Source organism: Corticium candelabrum, chromosome 1 (assembly GCF_963422355.1).
Source record: "Corticium candelabrum chromosome 1, ooCorCand1.1, whole genome shotgun sequence".
NCBI classification, from domain to species: Eukaryota; Metazoa; Porifera; class Homoscleromorpha; order Homosclerophorida; family Plakinidae; genus Corticium; species Corticium candelabrum.
This window is the reverse complement of record NC_085085.1, coordinates 14,123,744-14,144,779: the sequence shown is the minus strand read 5'-3', so window position 1 is coordinate 14,144,779 and position 21,036 is coordinate 14,123,744. Positions and strand designations below refer to the sequence as shown.

The following is a 21,036-nucleotide window of genomic DNA, read 5'->3' as shown; positions in this document are numbered from 1 at the left end:
TAATCAACGTTTAGTAGGTCTGCTTTCAGTGTTAGCTGATATTTCACAAGACCGGGAGATACAAATTAGCATCAACTTGTTGATCACCATTAATTAACTGACAGTCTTGCTCCAGTTTGCAAAATTTTTCGCTTGCGGAAATTAGTTTATTTACAGTAGTCAAATTTGATGGAGGGTATACACTATCATTCTGTCAGCGGTTTATCTTTGCATTGTACACTGTAAATTATAATGATGTACTTACTATAATGTCTAATTTTAGTTTACTGGATAAAGTCATAACTAAACTATGTAAACAGTACCAGCAATTTGACTAAAAGGTATACAATAAAACTATAGTGAAAAAACTACAAAGGAGATGGAACAATTCTACGTTCACCAAGTATAGCAACAATAAGAAATATGATATATATACAGATAAGGGTAATACCATAGATGCGACCAACATTGAATCTAAGAATGATGGTGATAATGAACAGTGAGAAGGCGAGGTTTGCAAGTAGAAACATGGCGCAGATGAATTCTACGGATGACAACACACTCAGCTGCAAAACCAAAATTGTTTTAACAATGGAATAAATTGAGTGATAAAACAGACTTCCGGTACCTCCACCGTATAATCTTCTGATTGAAGGCATATTATGGTTGTTCCAATTCCAAATCCCAACAGTAGGTCTATAATGCAGACTACTGGAGAGATACTAAATATGTTTATGACCATTCCTACATACTCAGCAGGGGACCACCAAAACAAGCTGACACTCCCATCCTTGGAAACCCTTGTTTTGCCATTGTCAAGTCTGATATAAAGTCTTCACACGAAAATCAGTGTGCATATCACGTACATGCAGTATCATTGGCTCACCTCCAATGCTGTTTGCCCAGGCCAGAAATGTCAACCCCAGTATTCCAGTCTTAATATTAAATACAATGCCTGTTGTCTGCAAAAGCAACACAATTTCCAGATTTATGCACATTGCAAAGTGCAGAGAAGATGATCACTTGTATTCCATCGACAATCTCATTTGCAACGAGGTAGATCCATACCATTGACACAGCAAATCCCAAATAAGCAAACAACTGTTGTCATATAAGCAGTGTGATAATTTTATAGTTACAAATATTTTTTGTGAAATGACTTACTACATGGTAGACAGGGGGATCATATGATCTAGATGTGAAGATCACGGTAAGCGCAACCACTGTGGATACAGCAAGTACGACAGCCCACACTGGGACTACGCCGTTTAAGTTTATGCCATTACCTGTAGCACAAAACAGCAATTCAAAGTATCAATAATTGAGAGATACTGTCTAACTGACCTCCTGCTGCAAATGTAATGAAGACAGGAGCTGCAACACAGTGCCATACATTCAGCCACTTATTCCAGTTGTTGTGATCTTCCTCATAGTCAACAACTGGAACAGTCAGTTGCAATAGGAATATAATAGGAATCTATACACAAACGACCACAGAGATACGACTCTACATGTCATGTTTTTAATGTTTGTAGCGACCACATTCATATGTACTTTGCATATATCTAGGACCTTCCATACAATTCCTTCTTCTTTCCATGTTTGATAGTCAAAGGGTTTTAGTCCCTTTAGAGCGTAAATGATGGGGTGATCTTGAGTCTTTTTCTTGATGCTTGAACTAGAAGAGGTTAATGACTCAGTATCTTCAGCTAAAATGAGATACACATAGACTTCAATATGTACACAACTGTAGACAGTCATACAAGCAATGCATGTACCGTTTTCGTCTGCTGTATTATTATGTTGCTCGAGAGATAGGTGAGACGCCCTCCTCCGGTGCGCAATATCTCTGCGACCAAGAACTGCTACTCCGATTGTTTCCCCAATATCAAGAGCACCTTGAAGGCAAAGAATGACTGGCAATAGTAGATTTACAACAATGCACATTGTGCATCTTTACTGGCTAGTGCAAAAGATGATCTCTTGATTCGAAGTTGTCTTCGTTGCTGTTGCAACGTTCTTAGTAATTCCGCATCCATGTCAGCCGGGCTCTCAAAATCTCCTTTCATGCTGTCTCTTGATCTAAATGTACCACTAGTCTCACTGTTTGTTTCGAGTATTGTCAGAGGTTCCAATTCTGTGTATGTTCGTTTCTTATTGTAACTTGTCTCACTGTTCTGACCAAGCAGATGAGAGTCTTCATCTGGTGACTGCCGTTCTTCTGTAGCTGCCCGCTGTTTCTTGCGTTTCTGGTAAATATAATGGCCCAACACAACAATGGCCACATACACAGTGTACAGTGCAATAAATCCTGCAGTCACACTGGTGATTATGACTGTGTGAACTTGCAGAGTTCAACCACAATTTGTGTCTACTTACCAACAGTTTCACCTAGGTATATCTTCCCATTCCAGATAATAGCAAAAGTCCATGTCACTGCCAGAATGTAAAAGATGACATCTCGAAGAAACGGTCGTGAAGTGAGGGTGAATGAAGTAGTAATGCAGATAGCACCGACTACAATCAAAGAAACAAACATACCAGCACCTGCACACACAGCAAAAACAGCACGATATTAGACAATATGATTTCATGAGCATGTGTGTGTGTGTGTGTGTGTGTGTGTGTGTGTGTGTGTGTGTGTGTGTCGGGTATATATTGTGTATTTCATATACAATCTATGTGTACACTGTACCAAAGAGAGCTCCTATAGCCAGACTGATGTCACCTTGCTTTGCTGCAGTAATTGCTGCAATAGCACTGAAAATATCTGGCGCACCGTTTCCAAAAGCCAGAAAGGTAACGCCCTAATTTCTCACACCACAACGTTAAAGAATTAAAACACAATTCATTAATTGGCTATCATTCTATCCAAAAGATACCGCAGTAGATATTAATTAATTAATTAAACCAAAAGGATACAGCCACGTTCTGGTTTAGCCTCAGAGACTTGGAAATAACAGTGAGCGACGGACAAAAACTACAGTGCAAACAAATTGTGGCATATATATATATATATATATATATATATATATATATATATATATATATATATATATATATACTGTACACGTGAAAATGAAAGACACTCACTAGTCTTCAGCAGTAGCGGCCAGCGCTAGAAAAAGCATGAAAAGCCAGATAACCTGAGATAGGAAACTGTGATTAGCTAAATCCCTGATGTCTCTAGGCACAAAACCTTAAATACTCATGCACACACCAATATGGTGACACCGAGAGGAATGAGGTCGGTTCCAATATCACAATAGATGATCTCTAAATAGGGAATCAGTCCTCCACCAGGCTGGCAGTTGTTTGCTGTCTGTACAAACTTGCATGATCGATTCGAGCTGTAGTCCTGCACGTCTGCGCACTGCAGGAGACGCTCGAGTAATAATACAGCAGTCCTCACTTTTGACATGTGCACGCGCAGCTTACGTCGACTGTAGACCAGTCAGGAGGCCATGACACCGAGTCTGCACTTAGAGATCGATATCCACAAGCGAGAAGGACAGCAATATAGCAGCATCGTTTTGCAGCCATTCGGTCTGACACTAATTAACTAACTTAATTAATTAAATAATGTATTCGTTGTGCTTACACTAGATTCGGATCGCGCAAGCGTTAAGTGCTCTTTGAAGGGTCTTCGAATCCTACCGGTTTTTACGTGAGCATTCAATTTTAAGGAGGATGATTACATCACTAGACAGTGTGAACTATGCTATAGACACGAGTTGGCAGGTTGAAATTGATGTAGATATACATGTCTATTACAGTACTGTACATCTTACTATTAAATTTTAACTCTAGAGATTCTTGCGAAAGACGAACTTGGTGATATTTGAAAATGTGAGGAAGGTATGTTCATGTTGAATCTTCATATTTCTCCTAAGACTAATGGCCAACACGCAGTAGAAACTAAAACTACATGCAGCTTTGCTACGTTTTGAATTTGACTATGCTAATTAAGCCAATTGATCTAGCCCTTATTGTCGTTTTATAACGATTGCGTTTATGAGGGGTAAACAAAATAATCCTATATCTAGGATTATTCCAACGTCTAGAATCTATATATTGTCAGCCAAAGAAGGAATACTGACATTGGAGTAAGATTCATTTGGTAAGTGAAAGTGGAATTAAGTTGGTGGTACACTGAAATTGCAAGGGAACTGTTTTCATTTCAAGCTATTCAAATTATCAGGATGCAGGAAATTAGTCAATTAATTAGGAACTCACATTACAAAGAAGTAAAGGAATATCGTAACTCGTTGAGAACAGCACTCAGCGCAAAGAAATCTCAACAGAGTAGCGATATCCCACCTTGAAAGACTGCTGAGGCGCAGAACCGCGGTTTCTACTTGACGATTCCTTACTCCCACTAATGCACAGTGCGTCTACTTTGGGGTACCGGTCAGAAACCTCCCGTGTTTGTAGATGCACACCAGATTTTAGAATGCAGTAAAACGCGATCACATGCTCTCTTTACAATTTACTAGGTTGTTGGTGAAAAAACCCCAAGAGACGGCAGTGTGCTCAAAAACTAGCCAGACGCTACCACGTGATTAGTCGCAAATACGCCAGTCTATCGTCAGTTTTACTGGATAAGACTTAGCCAATATGTTGTCCTTTACGTGCACATCTACAGACAGTGATCTTCGTCCTAGTGTCCTTCTTTCCAGTAGATTTCCGAACGCAACCACGCCTAGGAAGGTGAAAAGCTCCCGGATATAAAAATAAATTCTAGCCTCGCCCCCGCAAAACCAAGCTTTGGCTGACGGACTGTTGTGCAGTGAGTATACTAGTGAGGAAGCTGGTGAAGAAGATTCAGTCTGTTACTGGTCATTATCATCTGATGCATTTATCATTTTGAAAGTACGTGGGACATCCACTATACTGGTCAGTTATGAAATTTACTATTTCAAGTACTACCAGCAGTGAAATTGCCGAGTATAGCGAGGCTCTAATCCGGGTCGCACAACAGAAATGGGCGTGGTCCTATATGGCTCTCCATCGAGCTTTCGGTGTGTGTGTGTGTGTGTGTGTGTGTGTGTGTGTGTGTGTGTGTGTGTGTGTGTGTGTGTGTGTGTGTGTGTGTGTGTGTGTGTGTGTGTTTGTAGCGTGTGTGTGTGTGTGGTGTGGTGTGGTGTGGTGTGGTGTGGTGTGTGTGTGTGTGTGTGTGTGTGTGTGTGTGTGTGTGTGTGTGTGTGTGTGTGTGTGTGTGTGTGTGTGTGTACACACAAATCTCAAATTTCTCCTCCCCACGACCACGTTTCATGATAGGACCTACCTTAAAAAATCGTTTTTGTGTCCAACTACAGATGAGTCTAAGAACGATTCGTCTAAGTGAGCAAACGGCGACGAAAACGGTTCATGAACTTTCGTCGCCCCATCCTTTTGTATCGTACCTAGGGACTGTGTGTACTTGACAACTTAGAAACATCTTCAGGAGTTGAATGCCACCTACAGGCAACTATTCACACGTCCCTTACAATCAATCCTTTACTACACTGTGCTGCATCTAACACTGTTGATAGTCAATGTTTGCTGATATCAATTTCTATGTCAGTAAATACCATACCACTGTCATTACAACGGAACTGAGTGCATACCTAGACTGTACATTTCAATTGTCTTGATCACGGTCGCAAAACGACGACTACCTATACCAGTTGTAGTAGAGTAAGGGACTATGGGACTACCCTTAGTACTTATTAGCATACTGATAGAATATGACACTTTATAGTACTGTGGCATGTGGTTAGCCAGCTTTGTGTAGTCTGGTGTAGTAGTGCGTAGACACTGTAAGCGAGCTGCAATAGAACCAATATATAGTCGGTAACGACACAACACCAGGCACGTAATTTAGTTAAACTACTAGGAAGTTTGTATGTGTACTTCCATGACAGCTAGGGTTTCAACAAGTACGTATTGTCTAGCTAGCTAGGACTCGGCGTTTCAGTAGACGGTCTGAAAACTTCGTTGGACGTGTTAATTACGAATCCTAGTTACCTACGGATACCGCACGACTAGTATTGATTTACGATATCAACCTGACGTATCGAGAGGGCTTCTTTTGGCCATGGCATCGACGGTATCTAGACAGTCAGCTAGATCTCACTCTATTAGACAAAGATGCCGCACCTTTGTCTCAAGCATCAATTTGTACCGTGGCAAGGTAGATGGGAGCAAAACTGACGCTAATCAAGGGAGAATTGACACACCACCAAAAACGAATTGGCTATAGAAAGAACAAGAGCCTACTCATTGTTTAGTTCACAATGTCTTACATGAGTCCCGGTGTCTGGTGGCTGATAGCGAGCTAATTGCTAGTCCAACATCAGCAGACTACTAGTCTGTCTACTTGTATTCCAGATTTAACGAATTTGAAACTAAAAACGGGCATTCTGATGAATAATAATTTTCAGTTGGCATCAATACGCACTTTTTAGTGCAAATTTCAGAGGAAGCTGCCTGTAACATCTGATATCGAAACGTTTGGCACAGGCGTGAGCAACGCCTACATGTGGAAACTTACGAGGCGTTGCTGAGTGAAACAGTGAAAATCAGGATAGTAATTACGGCGTAGCACTGCAAGAAGTAGACAGTGTCTAGTGAGAAAATACGGATGATGAATTTTTTACACTTGAGTTGGTGTTGATAGGATAGGAGCAAATGCTCACAGCTCATCAGTATCTTGTAATAGCAACATATTTATGGATATTTTCAAGTAGTCAAACGCTATTTACGCCTCACGTGACAACAAGGTAGACAATTTTTTTATGTTAGAAGCGAACGTTTTATCAAGTTCGTTTTCTTAATTTATTCTGCCACCCAATACTAGACTACGATCGTACTAAGTCAAGTTAGCTCTATCAGTGTTTACCTATATCGCTGTAAACGAGGAACAGACACCTTACGTATAAACGTATCGACTGCGCGTGCTCGCCGATCAGAGGACGAACGATAATTTAATTATTAAGTGTGGTACGGTACCGTTCATCACGGTACCGACCATGCGCAGTGCGGTACCGCGTTCGCATCTGCTATACTTGTGCGTTCGCACGACGTACGACTTGGTGTTGCACGAGCTGGCGAGCGAAATGTTTATTGGACGCCTTGTTTCGCCCGATCGCGCGTCGAGGGTATCGGATTGATGGTTTTGTCACATTAAGATGACAACCAATGAGACTCTCCGGTTAGTCGCGCCAGAAAGTGTTGGCGCAGGTGTACGGCGTGAAGTGTGCGCAGCTGCGCTAGTAGGAGAAGGCGAGAGCAAGCATATGGCGTTTTCTTTGATTTCCTCGATCATATTACTGTTGGTAACAGTAGCAAACACAAGTAACGGTATGATCGTCGCTAGTCAGGCTCGGATTCGGAGTCGTTTATTGCAATTGTTGGTGTGCGGTTTGTTACGTAGGTCTCGATTGCGTTTGCTCGGACTGCCATTCGACGCCAAATTGCAGTGTCTCTGCGGATGGACGCTGTTTCGTCGCTTTTTCGCGAGACGATAGGATGTCTAGGGGCTGTGTCGCCGCTCACACGGTCTTGTGGCACTGCAATCCAATCAGTGGCAATTCTGCACCTATTACGCGGTGCTGCAACGACTACGACTTTTGCAACAGGGATGTGGTTGTAGATAGGTCGATGATAATGAGCAGTGGAACCGATCGGGCACTTGTCGATTTCGCGTCCACTAGTTCTGCTTACAAATCCGACGACTTTACGGCCGCTACTGAAGTAGAAAAGAAATCGAAGTCTCGACACGACCAACAGCTGACTATCATTTTGGCGGTCGTTCTAGGCGCCGTAGGCATCGCATTACTTTTGGGTGTCCTTTATGTGGTCATCGCATTCAATAGAAGATGCTCTCGGAGACACAACGTGGAAAGCAGCAAGTGTACGTCAAAAGTTTCGTTTCACTTGACGGTCGAAGTCGATCAGCTCATAGAGCAGTCGTTCTCTTCCGGCAGTGGTGCTGGAGCTCCTCATCTATCTCAGAAGACAATATCTCGACATCTGCGTCTTGTCGATACGATCGGTAAAGGAAGGTTTGGTGAAGTTTGGAAGGCCGAGTGGCAGAAGCAAGCAGTCGCAGTGAAGATATTTCATTCCAGAGAAGAAGAATCGTGGCTGAGAGAGGTCGATCTCTACCAGGTCAGTTTGATATCCCAGAAATGCTTAGGGCTTGCTATAGATGTTTGTAAGTTTTGTAATGTGAGGGAACTACAACACTTTTTTTGGCGTGATACAAATATATCACATCCTATCCTATCCTATCCCATCATATCACATCATTGTCGACTCTTTATTTTGATCTCTGTAGATACCGATGTTGAGACACGAAAATATTCTTGGCTTCATTGCTGCCGATCTCTTTAGCACAGGGTCTCAGACACAATTATGGCTCATCACCGACTACCACGATAATGGATCTGTCTATGACTACCTTCAAGTCAATATTATTGACTTGCCATTGCTGCACAAAATGGTGCTATCAACTGCGAGTGGCGTTGCTCACCTTCATACGGAAATTCTAGGCGTTAAGGGCAAACCAGCGATCGCTCATAGAGATTTGAAGTCTAGAAATATTTTGATGAAGAAAGATGGTTCTTGCGTCGTAGCCGATCTCGGGTTAGCAGTGAAAGAGGAGACTGTATTGCAAGTCACTGCACAGATGCTCAAGTCTGGAACGCGACGTTACATGGCTCCAGAGGTTTTAGATGAGTCGATCAACAGTGAAGAGTTTGATTCGTTTCGAAAGGCGGACGTGTATTCTCTGGGATTGATATTATGGGAGATGACCACTAGATGCCAAACAAACAGTAAATTTCATCAAAGTTGCAGAGATTATCATTAACAATATATCATAAGTACCTGTATTTCTCTAGGAATAACTCCTCGAGAGTACATGCCCCCTTATGGATCAGTTGTTACTGGGAACCCGTCATGTGACGACATGTTATTTATTGTTTGTGTACAAGGCGTGCGACCACCTACACCAGTTGACTGGGAAACAGATTCAGTAAGAATATCGTGCTCATTTTTACTTTCATACATGCTTCCAATGGGTTTTGGTAATAAATTACAGGAATTCCGAGTGTACAGCAAGTTGATTAACGAATGTTGGAGTGGCAACAGTGCTGCACGACTCACTGCAGCTCGAATCAAGAAAACCCTCCTGCAGATCAGTGAAACTGAACTGAGTGAATAGTCGACTCTGAACATTTCACAATATATATTGCATTATTAGTACATAATTCTACTGACGCAAGCCATAATTGCTATAAGCCAGACACTGCTGTATATCTTTGATCTAAAGTACTGAATATAAGTGTTTTCAGTCACTCAAAGACCTGCAAATGACCAAGTTCATCAACACACATCCTCATAATCATGTCATATAAGCCACCAGTTCATCAACACACATCCTCATAATCATGTCATATAAGCCACCGATCTTCAGCTTTCCTCTTGAACGGATCCAGTCTTTCCTGACCATGTGGACACATACTTGAATCTTGACCTGCTGTTGCCATTCTGTGATCTAGTAATCCTCTGCACTCCAGATCTTGCAGTCGCTGCTCGAGAGGGAGGTTTGTCTGGAGCTGATGTAGCTCGAGCAACAGCAGTTTTTTTGAGACGAGAAGGAGGCTGGCTGGTAGCTACAGAAGGAGACAACCATATGAATATGCAGTACAACACCTAACTATTAGACTGTTATCTTGAACAGACTTATGGATGTTGTATTCTGTTGACGTCATTGAACACATCTCCCACTTACCTCCCATTTGTGAATTACATTCCATGACAGCATCTCCACCCCATCGGCAGCGGCTCCCACCATGTGACCTGAGCCATTGCTCAGCATGTGAAACATCGCAGGTATTTTCCTTAGGAGTAGCACTTGTTCTTTTCTGTGTTCCAAATGTTTCCATCATCTCGCACTCTTCAGCTATTGGCTCTGACTCGTGGACAGTATGTGACGCATTTGGTTCCCAGTGATAAGAATATTGAACTTGTTGAGACGCAGGGCGACTGCTGGGTCTCTGTGATATATCTCTTGGGCTCGGCGTATATGCTAGCTCACCACTAGCAGCCATTCCAAGCATGTTTAGTACAATGTCTTTTTCTGTAAAAATTAAAAAAAGAAGTATTACCTGCATGACCACATTCTTTCCATTTGAGAGTGTGTACTGTTATCCGCTGTTAGTATATCAACTTGTCTGCCTGTGCTTCTTTGTTGGTCTAGCTGCTGTCTGTTTGTCTGTCTGTCTGTCAGTCTGTTTGTCTGTCGATCTGTCTGTCTGTCAAATAACATCTATTTCAAACATACATCTATAATACAATGCTAGCAAGGTAACTATATAAAGTTCTGTAACTACGAGAGTTTACTACGACTAGATTTTAAAAACAAACAAACATGTAACACTTAAAAGAGAACAATGCAGACTACTTGGAGCCTGTCTATCTGTCTGTCTGTCTGTCTGTCTTCTTTCACTATTGAACACAAAAAGTAAAATTTTACAAGAACACTATAGGTAAAACTGCTAAGCTAAATGTCCATCTACTGAGACATACAGATCGAATACTACTACAATTCTAATGAATGATGTTCTGAATGTCTCTTTCATTGTCAAATGAAAGACTGTCTGTCTGTCTGTCTGTCTGTCTGTCTGTCTGTCTGTCTGTCTGTCCGTCTGTCAAATACAGATATGTCTTAAACATTTCACTATAATACGTTTGATGCTTAGTGATAAGTCTCTATGACCTAATTATAAGCTAAAACAAAAGGCATGCATAACTATTCAATTAAACTGAAACCACAAGGGATAAAGTGCCCTGAAGTACTGTCTGTCTGTCTGTCTGTCTGTCTGTCAATACATATATTACCATCTAAGCACTAAATACTACCCAAGCCAATAGGGCTTGGTTCTACCTACGACTATTTATGTTTGTCTGTCTGTCTGTTTGTCTGTCTGTGACGCAGTTTATGGTTGTAATTTCAAACACTAAAATCTGTGTGTCTATATCTAGATGTGTTTGTTGAGTGTCTGCTCTAATCAATTCCGCTCTTGACTATGTGCAATACTGTCACAGTTAGTCAATTGATTATCATTTTACCAGCTTCTGGAGCTGAACTGAGCCATCCCTGAATAGCTGGAATAGAATCAGTCTGCAGTATGCGACACAGCAACTCCAGTAACTATAACATAAATAACAAAATCAAGACTTAACAACAGCTGCCATACAACTCTGAACGACATACAGTTGTTTCATCGAGCCCAGACAAAGGTGACTCGTGTTGTTGTCGCCTGCTCTGTCTTGATTGCATACGACTACCTTGTCTTGAGTGTGCATTTCGTTTGCCAGGAGGGTTGCCCATGGCTGCATTTGCCACAACTTGCTTCGTCAACTTTTCCAGTTCATCACGCCACGCAAACGTGACTGGAACTGACAGACATGAAGACCAATCACACACACACACACACACACACACACACACACACACACACACACACACACACACACACACACACACATACACACACACACACACACGCACGCACACACACACACACACACACCAGTATGGTCAATATCATCATATAATTCTAATGTGTACATATCCGGGATTGAAGATCCCGAAAACTACATTAGAGTCCGCGCTCTCCATGGCAACCATTTGCGTCCTATACACACAAACTTACCTATCCCAACAGCCGGAATATGCTTGTCCTTATTAGCAGAATACCGCGTTGCTCCTTTAGGTATCAGTCCTGGTTCTTGCAACTTAGAGTGTAACAAAGGCTCTGAGAGCACAAGTCGATGACCATCGTACACTCCGTCTTGTACACAGCAGACAGGCACATCTAGGAGCCCCTTGATGTGCATTACTCGTCCGGGATGAGGGTTATTGCGTGCAAAGAACGAATTCTTAGGGAACCTTCCAGGAAACATCCTCTGAAGACGTGTGTTCTGCGGGTAGTGACGTTGAGGGAATGCGTTGCTGTATTGCGTCGTCGGCGACTGTTCGTGGACGAAACCTTCGTTTAGAGGTGATCGAATGAGAACTTGGCCGCCTACCTTAGCTTGTGCTGCCATAACTGCAGTCGAGGCACGCGACTAGCGCGTGCGGCTACACTTCTTTCTAGCCACACGAGTAGCACAAGTTATTTCCGGTCGTTTCTATCGCGATGAGCTGGCAACCTATCACAGATGAGTGTGGATTATAATTATGGCACGCCTACTACTTGGTATGGTTGTGCGTTTCACTTTGTAGAAATTCGCATGCATGATTCTTTTTGTATGCAGTCTTGTGGTTTGATGCATTAGCAGTGTATGTAGATTGTGATTGGCGACGATGTTTGCCGTCATGTAACAGTGTGGGTTTTGACGTCAATGATGCACCCACTGACACATCTACTCACCACACTTGTTCTGCAGCAAACTACGTTGCTGTGGTAATACGTGTGTAGAGTCTACTCTAGTACTCAAACGTGTATTCACTATTGTGCCATTTCATTAATGTTCTGCAATTTCTGTTATTACCTAGGCATGGATCATGATCATTGCTTCTATTTTCTGTTGTCGACTGCTAGAGTAGACTGATCGATCTTAGGCATGAGTAGACCACTGAGGGAATCAAGGGTTGGTCCGGATCCACTACATGTAACACTGCAAGGTATTGCATACTAGGCAATACAGTATTACTGGAACATCTGAACGACGTAGTGATACTGTGTACGCGTGCCTTGACATGCGCTTGCGCGTGCGCAGCAGTGTGGCACTTTGGTGAGTGCACCCAAATCCAACGTGAATCTTGTAAATCGGTTGAAGTGAGTAGTTTCTTTGTCGTCTGTTAACGTCTCTCCAGTTATGGCACCGCGAAAAGGAAAGGAAAGAAAGGAAGAACAAGTTGTTCAACTGGGGCCCCAGGTGATTGTGTGTTTGTGCATGTTGGATTAGTACGTACCGACAAGGTGATGTAATAATTGACGGATAGGTTGAAGAAGGCGAAGAAGTCTTTGGTGTAGCTCATATATTCGCTTCGTTCAACGATACGTTCGTCCATGTGACTGACCTTTCTGGAAAGTCAGACTTTTGCGTACAGTTTCTTCCTGTTGATCATAAAATAACAATAACTCTACTACAGAGAGACGATCTGTCGTGTTACTGGTGGAATGAAAGTAAAGGCAGACAGAGACGAGGTCGAAATTGCGAAGAAGAAAGTCACAATAGGAATGATAGAGTGTCTTGATTGTAGGCATCTCCATACGCTGCCATGCTGGCTGCGCAGGATGTAGCTGCACGTTGTAAGGAGCTTGGCGTTACTGCTTTACATATCAAACTGAGGGCAACGGGAGGAAATAGGTGAGTAAAATGAGTGGCAGGAAACGAGGGTTTTGTCGAGAGTTAGGAATTAAATGTCTCGTTTGTAGAACGAAAACTCCAGGTCCAGGTGCTCAGTCTGCACTGCGTGCTTTGGCGCGTGCAGGAATGAAAATCGGAAGAATTGGTCAGAATTGGCCTGATGGTGTTGTAGTAGGAATTGTGTTCCTAGATTTTTGTGTGTTGTGTAGAGGACGTGACGCCTATTCCGTCTGACAGTACAAGAAGAAAAGGAGGTCGACGTGGACGACGTCTTTGAGTTGTTTTTGACTGTTCTGTTGATTGAATAGATATACAGAGTACTAGATAAACATTTGTTCCTATCGTCATCTTCAATACTGTCAGTTGGCAAACTAAAGTAAAATGCACCGAATTCTTTTTATAGGGTTATTGACTTTGCCTGTTGCCTATATGCCTGCGTAGATCAAACAGCACGTTGATCATGCAACCGGCAATCCACAGAGGGTAGAGTAGTCTCCTGCACAGCCCCTCTTAACGCGTGCCTGGAGAGCAGAGAGGGCACAGTGCTTGCACATGAAAGAAGGGATGTGCAAGAGACTAGGGGTAGAGTAGTGTTTGTCTATGTATGCACTGTATCTGGAATTTTGCTTGCAGTACAAAGGCTTCTGGGTATTTGTCATAAAATGGATGTTTTATTGAACTTGTGTAGTAGATAGAAAAGCTGATAAGATATTCCTATTAGACTTGGTGTGTTCTTTGAAGGTGGATTGTATGTTTGATACTGATTTTGAGAGAGTTAGATACACCTTAAATTCTGATTCTTAGTTATTTTGTTAACTTTGAACGTGCTCTTAATTCTTGTGGAGTTGATGGAAAATGAAAAGGTGGTTTGAAGTATCATGAGAATTGCATTATTTAGTTAAGGCTGTTGTTGCTAGAACAAAATTGTACAAATGATAATGCCATTTATTTGATAATTGTCTCATCATTGTAAATTTGTACAGTCTTACAAAAAAATAATTTTCATTCACTGATTTCAATAAATCTGCAATTGTTTTACACACAAATCATCTTCATAATCACCTCTGTAGTACGTTTTAAGCAGTCTGCAATTGTAAACAAAGTCTTTCTTCATTTCTTCTTCCCTTGAGGCCAGGCTGTTTTCTCAAACCGTTCCTTATCTTCACGGTATTGATTGGGCAACGTAAAGTAGGAATAAGTAAAAGCTCTAGTAATTCTCAGACTGTACAGATCGGGGAGTTGCATCAGCTTCTTCCTCCTAGACAACAGTCTACTGCCATCCCTACCTGCACCTCGACTATCAGGCGGCAGCTCGCCGTCATCTGTTTCAAACGAGAACGAGAATCCCTCCGGTCTTGTGTGAGGTGGAGGGCCCCTAGCAACCTGTGATGTGTTTGCCGGCAGACCTTCAGACCTCGACGAGAACTGACCACCGCCATCACCACCCTCGAGGTCTTTGACACCATCAAGATCAGCCCATCGTATTCTCGACGACGACAGTTTGCCCTTCGAACTGGATGCATCATTATTTGCACCGAGCTGTCCGCTGGCCTTCTTGCTCATCGCATTGCCCGACTGGTCCTTGTCATTGTCATCGGTACCATTACCGGCTCGGTGTCCCGACCGTCCTGTCTTGTTTCCGACCGCGCTCGCTGACGTGCTGGCTGCCAAGTCGTCGAGTTGCGTTCCGCCTCCAAATGCGTATGCCTGCTGTATGTTGGTGATATCGTTTTGACGTAAACGGCGAGACACGCTTGATAGAGAACTGGCCATAGACGACCGACTGTTGGTTAGTTCTCCTCTCTTCCTATTCAACATTTCCCTCATCATGTCGCCGTCATTTCGTTCCAAACAAAAACCAGCTCCTCTGCCGTCGTCCCATCTGCTAGAAATTCCACCCGAATCGTTGCCCGTTACTCCATTTTTGTCACCACTAAGTGAAAGGGTACCGGATATCGGTCCCCCGCGGGGGGTACCTGCAGTGCCAATGCCGTTCCCCTTGTTATCTCCTCCTCCTCCTCCTCCTCCTCCTCCTCCTCCTCCTCCTCCTCCCGTCTCCGCTCCGTCGGTAGCGTTGCCTTCACATACAGCGCATGTGCGGTCGGAGTCGGCGTCGCTGCTACCGGTACCAAAAGTGTTGCCTTTGTCGCCCGTCTTGCTGACGGAAGACAGAAATCCCCAGCGTCCTGATTTTGTGTTTCCCAACTCTCCGTCGCTGTCCGACTCGTCACCTTCGTCGACCGCTTCCAAGTCGAATCCTTTTGTGTTCTTCATTCTACTTCGATTTCCAGTCGAGCGGGACTCGTCGTCTCCGCCTTGAGGTTGCTGCTTGTTTTCGTATGCGTCAAGTAATCTTTCCAGTTGCGCGGTCGTCGGTCTTTGCTTAGTTCTACCCCCTCCTCCCGTACGTGGCGATCGAAACTGACACTTCAACCACTCCAGTTTGTCAGCTCGTGTCTAAGAGTATTAATTAAACAAAGTTTGACAAGTTTAGTTATTTACGTAATACAAATTTTCATTTCATCGCAAAAGAATACCCTCAGATGTAGCGGTATTTGTGAGATGCTAAGACACTTGCCCAGCTTTTTGTTCCAGTAACTTTCCTCGTCGATTTCGAACAGCAGATCATCCCATTCATCATCGCTGTCGTCGTCGTCGTCTACACTCGTCACCCATCCTCCACTGTTCCATCTTCGCTGTTGGTTTGCCTGACCAATCGCTGGAGTGGCCGGGACGCGCTCGAGAGGATTCAATCTTCTCCTCACTACATCGCTGTACACCATGTCACTGCCATCTCCCGAGCGCTGAACACACATTCAAGACTAACTACACGATTGCAACAATCGAGCAAGCTATATATATATATATATATATATATATATATATATATATATATATATATATACACACACACATGTAGTCTTACTAGTGGTCTACCGATAGGAGCGGATTTGATCCTCCTTTTTAGTAATGGCAGGGTGGCGGGTCGTTCTTGGACCACAGGATAGGTCGCTTGTCTTTGATGATTTGGCAGAGCGCTGCTCACTCGTCTCTTGCTCGGCCGCATAGGCTCTACACTCGTGTTCCATCTTACTCCGTGAGACAACATGAGATCGTTCTGCAAGACAAGGCAAGCAACGACTTTCAGCAAAATGTCTTTATCTAATGAATGCAAATGATTGATATAAGTTCGGAATTATTGTGTAACACGTTGACGCACAAGCAGCCCTAACAGGCAACAAGATTGGTCCGTGTGGAAAACAGTACGTAAGTGGGTACGTGCGGCCTGACGCTTTGAATACATTAGGAGCCAGAGGTCTTTAAAGTCAACATCACATTTTACCTTTCCATTTGGCCACGACATAGCCGTTGCCATGTTCTCTCGTAAACGTCGATCTACGAGGCGATGAGGATCGAAGAGCTCGTTGCTTTTAGCTCCAAACGGCGACAATCGTCGAGCGTGGCGTCTCAATGGAGCTCATCACGTGAGACACAAACAACGGCGTTTGGCGGGGGAGACAACAAGTGAGCAGCTTCAAAACCATGGCAACGTGATTAGAAAAAACAAATTGGTCGACATACCATTGAAAACTATTATCGCGGGCACAGCTTAACACTATAACAACAAGAAGCAGAGTAATCTGATAAACCAGCACAGTTACACACACTGTTCACACAGCAACTAAGTCAGCTGTAGTCACTAGGCTTGGATGCTACACACACGACTCTGTGTTTCTTAGGTCGACGCGATGAGTGCTGTTTCTTAGGATTTCGAGAACTCTTTCTCTAAAGTCAAAGGTCAGCTCCTCTGATGGATCCCACAGACGACTATCATCAAACAAAACCGTCTCATCATCGTCGACAGGATCGAAAATGTTAAGATTTGCAATGTATCCTAACAACACGTCATCGATCTTGTCAGCAATTAGAATGACACCGACTGTGTCTTACCTGTAATGATGCCACCGAGGACAGCAAAACCCAATGTTACTATTAAAGTGGCAAACTGATGTAGGGCTTGATTGCCTGCACTTCGGCCTTCTTCGCCACGAGCACCAAATATGTTGTAGAGATTGCCTCCGTATTCGCTGTCACTCACAACAGCAACAGTTATAATACCAACGATTGCTCCAAACACTCCCGGCAACCCATGAAGGTTGTGAACACCACATGTATCGTGGATACGAAACTGTTTAGTGACAAATGGTTGTACATATTTGTAGCCCAGGACGCTAACGCATCCTGCAATAATACCAACAAACATCGCTCCCCAAGGTTGTATCATTAAATCAGCAACATTTCCAATAGCAACGCCTCCCGCCAATGTTGCGTTTTGTACATGAGTCATACTAAACTTTTTCTTGTCGTCCACCAGGGAAGAGAAGATAAACGTTGACACAACACAAGCAGACAGTGAGTAGTAGGTGTTGACAATAGCCCGATGGCGGATTGAACCAGTTACCAAGCCTCCATTAAAACTTGGCCAAAATAGCCACAAGAAAATGGTGCCAATCATTGCAAAGATGTCCGAGTGGTAAACAGAATCCTCGTTCTTACTTCCAGGATTTCTAGCTGTCTTTTTGTCCATTGTAAATGCAACAGCCAAGCCGAAATAAGCCCCAAATGTATGAATTAACATTGAACCACCAACATCAACAGCCTAAGAAAAATGTATTTGTTAATTACCTAACACCTAAAACTCGTTTTACTTGCTTCTAAGCTACAAGCATTGAACTGTAACTGTTGCTGTGGACATGTGCAAGTGTGTGTGTGTGTGTGTGTGTGTGTGTGTGTGTGTGTGTGTGTGTGTGTGCGTGTGTGCACGCACGCGTGCATGCACGTGTGTATGAAAGAAGCTTTTATCACAGTGGAATAAGGATTTCAAAAAACAGCATATGCCCTAAACACTGAAATTTCAGCCATCTCTTTAGACACATTGCCTGGTCACCAAAGAAATAATGCCACCATTGTGTTAAAATTCTCTGTTTACAACAGAATTTAGTACCACTGTCATGTCTAACAAATTGAGAGCCTGTACTGTAGCTTGACTACAATTTATGTAGGTCACAAGTTTTAGTCTAATAGTGCAGTATGTTTATCCAGTGCTGGAAATAGCATTTGCCAATTGTTGTTTGTACAACAATTTCTTTCACATGCGAGCACCGCCCCCTCTGTCTCCTTGTGCACGCATTACGAGGGACTGTGCAAGAGACTAGTGTGACTGCTGATAGGCCAGCAGACATGGGTCTAGGACATCTAGTTGCCAAAATGTAGTTGCTGGACATCTAGTCTCGAAACTTTAGTCACCAGTACATTTCATCGCTGTACAATTAGTCGCCAATACACTTATTAGTCGCTTTCTTTGCATGATCTTTTTAGATTGGATTCCTGCACAGCGATGTCCCCTGCAGCCACTTGAGACAGGCCAGCAATGCTATGCCGAACAACCTATAGCCGTTTGACTAATCACAATCTGGAGTAGATGATAGATTTCAATCTCTAAATTTTACCTGAATGGTGTTTTGATGGGTTGAAATGACTTGTTCTCTGATTGCTTCCAGAGTGGCCAGGTGCTTCCTTCTCACTGTGTCTCCAGCGTGATTATGTTGTCCAACTTCGGCCACTACCACCTTTGTACCCATTTTAGACTGCCGTCCACCAATAACTTGTCAAAGTCGTACGCGAAGACATTATGGCACGACTTAGCCTGTTCTCTTGAGCTTAGTATACTTTTGGGAATTGCCACCACTATCATAGGAAACACGGCAACAATGCAAGCAGCAACGTGGGCATTTCCTTCCAGCTGCTCATTCCTAGTTTTTGTCAGGGAACTTGAAAAGGGACTCGCCTACTGGAGTGGTATATAGCTCAAGTCTAGCCGGGTGCTTGACCGGCTACCTGGTAACGTAAAAGTTTGAGAAAATGATACAAAAAAGCTTGCTGACGTGTACAGCAAAGGTAGAGAGCATCAGTCTACATACATAGTCTATCAGTCTACAGACTACATTCCTTAGGAATCACGTTGAGATCCTCATCTTCCATACATGCAGCTCCCACAGCAGCCTCATGGTTCGGTCCAATATCAACATGCTTGCGCACGCAACTGAACTTGTAAAGTTTGAGTAATGCTAATGCCTCAAAGTTCAGTCCAATATCAATATGCTGCAGCTGCCTATTAGAGCTGCAAATTAATTAAAGTTTAGTGTTGCATATCTAATTATGCTGCAACCTTAGACATAATGCATTATACACACAGCATTATAAATACTGTATACTGTAATGTAATGTTTTGTAATTACATGTAATTGTAATGTAATGGTCTGTAATGTTTTGGCAATATTGAGGATGCCAAAATTCACCAGGAGGCAAAAAAAGTACAACATACTACTTACTAGTTTAGGAGACTGACGTCATTTGTATCAGACTATAGAGTACGCTCTGCAGACAAAGTAGGTAGATCAGCCTCTTACTAACTTACCTTGAGGTATGACGCACCAACCATCTCATTTATTCCGTAGAAAATAACTTCAAAAAATCCAATAATCAGCAACTGAGTCTGGCTAACTTTTCCCAACACAGCGCCAAACGTGATCATCACTGCAGCGGCAGCGAAATCCGCTCTAATCAGTCTGCGAGAAACCATAGGATATCCTAACGACATACTCACGTACAGAACACACGGTCACGCCACCTACTTTTGAATATCGACGACCACTTTTCCTTCAAATCCATCCGGTGCAAGCTCGAAAAAACCGTTCACAAGAGTACCCCACTGTAGGATGAAAGCACCAAGGACGAAGTTGACCCCAACGGAACTGTAGGTATAGCGCTTCAGGAAAGTCATCAGGAAACCGAAACCGATAAACATCATGACGTGGATGTCCTGGAACTCAGGATAGAACGTATCGATGTCGTTGTCGGGGTCTGGATTAGTGCTCGAGTTGTGATCATTACCTGTTGTTTCCACCACCATCTTCCCCTCACGGTCATCGTTGTAGTTCACAAAAATGCCGAAGAGAATGAGCATGAACGCCTCGAACAAAAGAGCGACGAATATGAAGACACGTTGGCGAGGCTGTCTTCGAGGAGGCTCGGACAATTCCCGAGAGGTGGAGTTGTGTTCCTTGCTCGACATCCGGAGTGATGCGATCCAGTAGCTAGTACATGTATGCGCAGAAGCACGTAGGACAGCATCGGTGGGCGTGACAAACGCCTAGTAGGTGGCCTGGATGCATTGTTGTTACAGGTACACCAGAATTTTAGACTTTTTTTGTGAAAAGAAATAAATGTAGGGATTGTATAAAAGTAAGCTCTATAAATATAGATAATCTGAACCAAAGGTAGACATCATTAGTAAATCCTTCCAACCCAATATAATTAATACAGGTAAAATATAGGGAGTGTGTTTTGGAAGGATTCACTACTTGGTTCGCGTTGACTGCGCTCGGAAGCGACTACTCAGATGTTAGGTGATATCCCATTAATTAACTGTACATTCTAGAGGTCATATTACAACACAAAGATGTTAGGTGTAGTATATGACACTTAATTAGATTAGACCTAGCTGGCATGGTATGTAGTAATTAGACATAGCACTATTTGGTTAGTACGTTAGTGAGCGTTGTAGAGTGTGTACTAGCAAGTGAGTCTCTAACTAATCGAGCCTGTGTCCACCGATTAAACACA

General features: G+C 43.0%; 5 protein-coding genes across 6 annotated transcripts; 2 read left to right on the top strand and 3 right to left on the bottom strand.

The window, feature by feature from the left end:
- Window positions 1-205: 205 nt before the first annotated feature.
- On the bottom strand, window positions 206-12,125 carry LOC134176427 (putative sodium/calcium exchanger 7). The gene is made up of 22 exons (XM_062643101.1): window positions 11,688-12,125; window positions 11,246-11,430; window positions 11,101-11,182; window positions 9,761-10,108; window positions 9,457-9,641; window positions 9,133-9,196; window positions 3,418-3,533; window positions 3,200-3,352; window positions 3,073-3,125; window positions 2,902-2,959; window positions 2,675-2,786; window positions 2,359-2,526; window positions 1,940-2,290; window positions 1,758-1,877; window positions 1,534-1,688; window positions 1,324-1,456; window positions 1,144-1,265; window positions 1,003-1,080; window positions 866-941; window positions 732-812; window positions 608-675; window positions 206-545 (listed from the first exon to the last, which is right to left on the bottom strand). Exons 1-22 carry the CDS (start codon window positions 12,079-12,081, stop codon window positions 348-350), a joined length of 3,300 nt encoding a protein of 1,099 aa, XP_062499085.1. The 5' UTR covers window positions 12,082-12,125; the 3' UTR covers window positions 206-347.
- Window positions 7,105-9,324, top strand: LOC134185415 (activin receptor type-1C-like). Its single transcript, XM_062653197.1, has 5 exons — window positions 7,105-7,323; window positions 7,397-8,133; window positions 8,303-8,801; window positions 8,868-9,001; window positions 9,068-9,324. The coding sequence occupies exons 1-5, from the start codon at window positions 7,152-7,154 to the stop codon at window positions 9,188-9,190; spliced, it is 1,665 nt and encodes a 554-aa protein (XP_062509181.1). The 5' UTR covers window positions 7,105-7,151; the 3' UTR covers window positions 9,191-9,324.
- Window positions 12,126-12,743: 618 nt separating the features above from the next.
- LOC134185432 (small ribosomal subunit protein uS11) lies at window positions 12,744-13,755 on the top strand. Its single transcript, XM_062653218.1, has 6 exons — window positions 12,744-12,915; window positions 12,983-13,071; window positions 13,133-13,187; window positions 13,244-13,350; window positions 13,419-13,495; window positions 13,560-13,755. The coding sequence occupies exons 1-6, from the start codon at window positions 12,856-12,858 to the stop codon at window positions 13,625-13,627; spliced, it is 456 nt and encodes a 151-aa protein (XP_062509202.1). The 5' UTR covers window positions 12,744-12,855; the 3' UTR covers window positions 13,628-13,755.
- Window positions 13,756-14,285: 530 nt separating this feature from the next.
- LOC134194156 (protein qua-1-like) lies at window positions 14,286-16,835 on the bottom strand. Of its 2 annotated transcripts, XM_062663070.1 has the most exons (4): window positions 16,694-16,835; window positions 16,277-16,468; window positions 15,888-16,154; window positions 14,286-15,807 (listed from the first exon to the last, which is right to left on the bottom strand). In XM_062663070.1, the coding sequence occupies exons 1-4, from the start codon at window positions 16,724-16,726 to the stop codon at window positions 14,461-14,463; spliced, it is 1,839 nt and encodes a 612-aa protein (XP_062519054.1). In that variant the 5' UTR covers window positions 16,727-16,835; the 3' UTR covers window positions 14,286-14,460. The 2 variants fall into 2 exon arrangements, with proteins under 2 accessions (XP_062519054.1, XP_062519061.1); XM_062663077.1 differs by lacking the exon at window positions 16,694-16,835 and having other exon boundaries at window positions 15,888-16,176; window positions 16,277-16,385.
- Window positions 16,836-16,876: 41 nt separating this feature from the next.
- On the bottom strand, window positions 16,877-20,515 carry LOC134194173 (ammonium transporter Rh type A-like). Its single transcript, XM_062663088.1, has 4 exons — window positions 20,046-20,515; window positions 19,829-19,979; window positions 17,302-18,010; window positions 16,877-17,245 (listed from the first exon to the last, which is right to left on the bottom strand). Exons 1-4 carry the CDS (start codon window positions 20,483-20,485, stop codon window positions 17,064-17,066), a joined length of 1,482 nt encoding a protein of 493 aa, XP_062519072.1. The 5' UTR covers window positions 20,486-20,515; the 3' UTR covers window positions 16,877-17,063.
- Between the last annotated feature and the right edge of the window lie 521 nt (window positions 20,516-21,036).

Bases quoted from the DNA above. Each gene is read 5' to 3' on its own strand.
- LOC134185415 (XM_062653197.1), top strand. From the start codon at position 7,152: ATGACAACCAATGAGACTCTCCGGTTAGTCGCGCCAGAAAGTGTTGGC. The intron at 8,802-8,867 runs GTAAATTTCATC...GTATTTCTCTAG, and splicing joins CACTAGATGCCAAACAAACA to GAATAACTCCTCGAGAGTAC. The intron at 9,002-9,067 runs GTAAGAATATCG...AATAAATTACAG, and splicing joins TTGACTGGGAAACAGATTCA to GAATTCCGAGTGTACAGCAA.
- LOC134176427 (XM_062643101.1), bottom strand. From the start codon at position 12,081: ATGGCAGCACAAGCTAAGGTAGGCGGCCAAGTTCTCATTCGATCACCT. The intron at 2,787-2,901 runs GTATCCTTTTGG...GTGAGAAATTAG, and splicing joins GGCTAAACCAGAACGTGGCT to GGCGTTACCTTTCTGGCTTT. The intron at 1,266-1,323 runs GTCAGTTAGACA...TTTGTGCTACAG, and splicing joins CATTACATTTGCAGCAGGAG to GTAATGGCATAAACTTAAAC.
- LOC134185432 (XM_062653218.1), top strand. From the start codon at position 12,856: ATGGCACCGCGAAAAGGAAAGGAAAGAAAGGAAGAACAAGTTGTTCAA. The intron at 12,916-12,982 runs GTGATTGTGTGT...ATTGACGGATAG, and splicing joins TTGTTCAACTGGGGCCCCAG to GTTGAAGAAGGCGAAGAAGT. The intron at 13,072-13,132 runs GTCAGACTTTTG...ACTCTACTACAG, and splicing joins GTGACTGACCTTTCTGGAAA to AGAGACGATCTGTCGTGTTA.
- LOC134194156 (XM_062663070.1), bottom strand. From the start codon at position 16,726: ATGGCAACGGCTATGTCGTGGCCAAATGGAAAG. The intron at 16,469-16,693 runs GTAAAATGTGAT...CTTGTCTTGCAG, and splicing joins TGTCGTGGCCAAATGGAAAG to AACGATCTCATGTTGTCTCA. The intron at 16,155-16,276 runs GTAAGACTACAT...ATGTGTGTTCAG, and splicing joins CTCCTATCGGTAGACCACTA to CGCTCGGGAGATGGCAGTGA.
- LOC134194173 (XM_062663088.1), bottom strand. From the start codon at position 20,485: ATGTCGAGCAAGGAACACAACTCCACCTCTCGGGAATTGTCCGAGCCT. The intron at 19,980-20,045 runs GTAGGTGGCGTG...GGTTTCTCGCAG, and splicing joins GTGGTCGTCGATATTCAAAA to ACTGATTAGAGCGGATTTCG. The intron at 17,246-17,301 runs GTAAGACACAGT...ACGTGTTGTTAG, and splicing joins CCTCGGTGGCATCATTACAG to GATACATTGCAAATCTTAAC.